The 5105-nt window shown below is 47.6% G+C and overlaps 1 protein-coding gene across 1 annotated transcript in view; it reads right to left on the bottom strand.

The window, feature by feature from the left end:
- Window positions 1-89, bottom strand: part of LOC104287688 (phospholipase A2 inhibitor subunit gamma B-like) — a 6104-nt gene extending 6015 nt beyond the window's left edge. The window contains exon 1 of the mRNA XM_009886415.1: window positions 41-89. Within this exon, the coding sequence (XP_009884717.1) occupies window positions 41-89 (49 nt within the window). The remainder of the gene's footprint in view (window positions 1-40) is intronic.
- Between the last annotated feature and the right edge of the window lie 5016 nt (window positions 90-5105).

Raw genomic sequence — 5105 nt, 5'->3', positions numbered from 1 at the left:
TTCCATGTTTTGCAGCCCTGCAGGTCCCAGCGAAACTCACCTGGGTCCAGGAAAACCAGGAAGAAGCTGAGGCCAAGGGACACTTTCATGCTGATGGGATGTAAGCACAGGGAGCTGCCAAGTCTTGCTGAACACAGCACTGTGTGCCACAAGGGCTTTATAAACTGGAGGAAAAGAGGAGGTTTTGGGGAAGTGGAGGTTGGGGAAGTGCTCTGAAGAATATAGATACTGCAGAGCACTAGCACCAGTGTTTGGTTTTTTCATTTAAAGCACAAGTGCTGCCTTTTCCTCCACATGAGGAATGCTGTTTGCCTTTCGCAGTCTAGACTACGCAGCCTGTGGGGAAAGACTGGCTTGCCTGGGGTCTATCAGGTATGTCTCCAGTGCAGACTTTGTTTGAACAACATTCATCCTCTGCCATACATATGAATGACAGAGAAGAAACCATTTGAACAGCCCTGTTGTGCTCTCACCATTAGGCCCAAAGAAGCAACGTGTAGCAAGGGCCAGCTGGGAATTTTCCTCATGGCTGAGTTTGTGCTGGCTGGTTTCCCACCTCCCTTCCCATCAGACAGTCGGGAGCTCTCATACCCTGAGTACAGCGGCAAAGCAGGGAGCTTCCTCTCCAAGCTGGCGTGCAGCTTCTGTTTGCAAAATAACTGCCAATGCACACCTTGGAGCAGGCTCAGTCAAAGGTTCTCGGGGTTGAATATGTCAGAGCTGCAACACGGGTCCTCCAGGGTGTCTGTTTTGATTGGAGGTTGATAAAACTCGGAAGTTGATAGTAAAGTCTTCTGTTGTACCTCTGGGTTTTAAATCAAACCAGACAGCAGGGAGAAAAGATCAATGTGGCTGTGAAACAGCCTAGTCATGGCTTAGGTAATGTTATGGCAAGTTTTCCACGCACTTGAGATCTCATGATGAGCTAATGCCAAGCAGCAGTGACCAAGATGTCATCGGCCCAAAGGTTCCCTGCCCCATGTGAAGACTTTATTATAACGTGCTGCCTCACTGAAACTGTTCCCTACTCTGAAAGGGTACCCTTCCCTATCCTCTATACTCCTGTCCTGCAGCAGATCAGACACAGCCAGTTAGTTTATGGTCCTCCAGGACTTTTTCCATTGACAGCAGCAAAGAACTGAAATACCCTTGTGCCCCCTCTCAACTGCAGTATCAGCTCCTTGGGCAAGACACTGCTCCAGGCAGACTTTTTGCTCTGCAGCACATCAGGAGTGCTGAGATCATCTAGTCTCCAGACACAAGGGCAACCCAAACAACACGTCCTCTACAGCAGGGGCATGCAGACCACAAACAGAGAGATAATGAATCACAAATATGAGGTGCAAGGGCCTTCCAAGGCTCACCCAGTCTTTCCCACTGCCCTGGTCGGCTTTATCCCAGAACATCTGCCTGTGGGGATGTGTCATGTAGCAGGGAAATCCTGTCTGCTGGGGAGGGAGTCTCACCTTGAACCTGGCAGGGCTAGGTGTTTGGTTGAAGAGCAGAGAGGGTTTCACTGCAGATGCCCAAATGAGCTAAGCGCTGCTCCTGGCTCCACCAAGGACTTCCTGCAAACCCATAGAGAAAAATCACAGATCTTGCTGATCTTTCCACTTATGCTTTTGCTTTTATTTTCTGTTCTTCTCTCCCAGCTTACTATTTGCTTTTCCCATTTGGGACTAGCCTCATCAGAGGAAAAGTGGTTTTCTGATATTTCCAAATACATTGTGTAGTCCAGTGGGACCTCTTCTTAGCTAAGCCCAAAGCACTGTAAGAATGGAAATGAGTGCAATCACACTGGATAAAACCCTAGGTCCCCAAAAGTCCAAAAAGCTGGTATCACAAGAAAATGAAGGAGAATGATATTACCTTGAATTTCTTTTTCATCTCAGAACTGGTCTCATGCCACAGTAGATACGTTATAATGAAGTCAAACTTCTGTCTGCAGCCAGTCCGGGATTAAAATTCATTCCTCATTGGTCTTAAACCTCAGACTGAATAAAACCCTGTCCCCAGGCAGGGGTACTCAGATCAGGGTGATCCTGGCACTTAAATACGCGTGGGTCTGCAGACACAGATAGGGAGATGGGTGGATGTGGCTGTCTCTGGTGACTTAAATCTCATGCCCTTTCATTTAAGATGATTACTGAAGTGCCTGGGGGATTTTCTCTGAATGACATGACTGCACTAGCCTCATTGAATTGTATTGAACTCACCTGTTTCCCACCTCTCGTGGAGAGAGGGTGTGAAGCTGCAGGCTTTTCATGTGCATTTTTAGAGATGAAATCAAGCGTAGCAAGGAGGAGCCACAATCTGCAGCAATGAGAGACCTGGAAAATAAGACTTATGAGAGAAGATGGAAACAATAAAGGCACTCAGGGGATACCCAGTCATGTCACGTATATCTGCAAAAACAAGGGCTGGATAGGAAAAACTATAACAGGAAGCTTACACTAGGCGTTGGGGGAATCTTCTAACAGTGACAATAGCAAAGCTGATTGCCTAGGAAAGTGTGGATCTTCCATCCTGGGTGGCTTGGAAAAACAGGCTAGACAAATACTTATTAGGGAATTATTTAAGTTGATAGGATCCTGCTCCAGGACTGAGAGGTGGATTAGTCGCTCTCTCTCAAGATCCTTTCTAAATTGGTTCTTATATTTTAATTTCATGGTGTGCATGAAGCGCCTGTCTTCTGCAGCATTTCCATGTTTCCAGAAGCAGAGGAGGGTGATAATATGATACTCACACTCTATGGGGATGGAAGGCGCATGCTGGGAATGTCAGAGAAATTTGTGAGGAGAGAAAAGCTAGAAATCCAAACTTGAAACCAGCATTGGCAGGAAGGTGAGAAGGGGATGCGTTCAAAAGAAAAATGTTCAGCAGAAGAAAGATGCACATCTGGGCTAGGGCATGGACAAAAATAGTATGTGAATTTGTCATACAGGTTTGTGGCAGAAAATACCAGTAGGTTTTATAGAATAATTTAGCTTGGAAAACACGCTTAAGATCATTGAGTCCAACCATCAACCTAACACTGCCAAGTCTACCACTAAACCATGTCCCTAAGCGCCACACCTACACATCTTTTAAATACTGTCAGGGATGGTGACTCTACTACTTCCCTGGGCAGCCTGTTCCAATGCTGGATAACCCTTTCAGTGAATAAGTTTTTCCTAATATCCAGTCTAAGTTGCCCCCCCGGCACAACTTGAGGCCGCTTCCTCCCATCCTAAGAGCCCAAATATAAGTATATGTCATCAAAGCATAAAGCCAATGAATCAGGTTTACATCACAGCTGAATCACCCAGGTCAGAAAGCTCTGTAATAAGTAAGAAACGTGGAAAAGGTGTGAAAAAGGAAAGAAAATATAGAAAGGGCTGGGCCTACAGAGCTTGCACAGGAGGTGCTGGGGAAAAGCCTTATACAGACCTAACTGGTGTGGAAATGGAAGGACATGCTCAAGGGAGAACGATGATGATGCTTTTAAGAAAGAAGAAGTGAGATTAGAGCTAAGGATAAACCCTCTGATGGTGAGATCAGCTGGGGCCTGAATGAGCACCCTGTTCCTGTGATGAAACACTTGAGAACATGCCAGAAGGACAGTGTGTGCCTGGGTCGAGGGCGAAGCTGACGCAGCCCTGGGACTCGGGAAGCATGCTGCAGCTGCCAGCCCTCCTCCCTCACAGTTAACTGTGGCTTTGGGGGATGGCAAAACCATGACAAAAGCTCTCCTTCCATCAGCTGGGAACCCAGCAAAGCACTTTCTGCAATGGCGGACAAAAACAAGAACCCAGACAGAGGCCTTTGCGATGCAATTGCTCAGCTTAGAGGCACAGCTCACATTGGCAATCTAAATAATAGAATCATAGAATGGTTTAGGTTGGAAAGGACCTTGAAGATCATCGAGTTCCAACGCCTCTGCCATGGGCAGGGACACCTACCACTAGACCAGGTTGCCCAAGGCCACGTCCAGCCTGGCCTTCAACACCTCCAGGGATGGGGCCTCAACAGCCTCTCTGGGCAACCTGTTCCAGTGCCTCACCACCCTCAAAGGGAAAAACTTCTTCCTAATGTTTAATCTAAACCTGCCCTCTTCCAGTTTATAGCCATTCCCCCTCATCCTATCACTACATGTCCTAGTCAAAAGTCCTTCCCCAGCTCTCCTGTAGGCCCCTTTAGGTACTGGAAGGCCGCAATAAGATCTCCCCGGAGCCTTCTCTTCTCCAGGCTGAACAACTCTCTCAGCCTCTCCTCACAGGAGAGGTGCTCCAGCCCTCGGATCATCCTCATGGCTCTCCTCTGGACGCACTCCAGCAGGTCCATGTCCTTCAATGTGTTCTTCAAATACAACTGATGGATCTCACTAAATGCCTCGTTTGCAGATATCCTGGTTTGCAGACACCCTTTGAGGACCTGGACATATTTATGTGAGATTCACTGGGTGTCACTAACTCTGTGAAATCACATCTGACTCAGGAAGCCCCCACACTGAAGCAGACGAGGCTGGCAGAGTATAGAATCATAGAATCGTCTAAGTTGGAAGGGACCTTGAAGATCATCAAGTCCAACCATCAACCTAACATTGCCAAAACCACCACTAAACCATGTCCCTCAGCACAGAATTCACAGAATTCACAGAATTCACAGAATGGTTAGGGTTGGAAGGGACCTCTGGAGATCATCTAGTCCACCCCCCCCTGCCAGAGCAGGGTCACCTACAGCACGTTGCACAGGACAGCGTCCAGGCGGGTTTTGAATGTCTCCAGAGTGGGAGACTCCACCACCTCTCTGGGCAGCCTGTTCCAGTGCTCCACTACCCTCAAAGTAAAGAAGTTCCTTCTCATGTTAAGATGGAACTTCCTATGTTCAAGTTTATGCCCATTACCCCTCGTCCTATCACTGGGCACCACTGAAAAAAGACTACTCCCATCCCCCTGGCATCCTCCCATTAAGTATTTGTATGTATTAATAAGATCCCCCCTCAATCTTCTTTTCTCTAGACTAAAGAGACCCAAGTCCCTAAGCCTTTCCTCATAAGAAAAGTGCTCCAGTCCCCTAATCATCTTCGTTGCCCTTTGCTGGACCCTCTCCAGCAGATCCCCGTC

This window comes from Charadrius vociferus, unplaced genomic scaffold, assembly GCF_000708025.1.
Source record: "Charadrius vociferus isolate BGI_N301 unplaced genomic scaffold, ASM70802v2 scaffold595, whole genome shotgun sequence".
NCBI classification, from domain to species: domain Eukaryota; kingdom Metazoa; phylum Chordata; class Aves; order Charadriiformes; family Charadriidae; genus Charadrius; species Charadrius vociferus.
The sequence above is the reverse complement of the archived record's forward strand: the minus strand, read 5'-3'. Positions and strand labels throughout refer to the sequence as shown.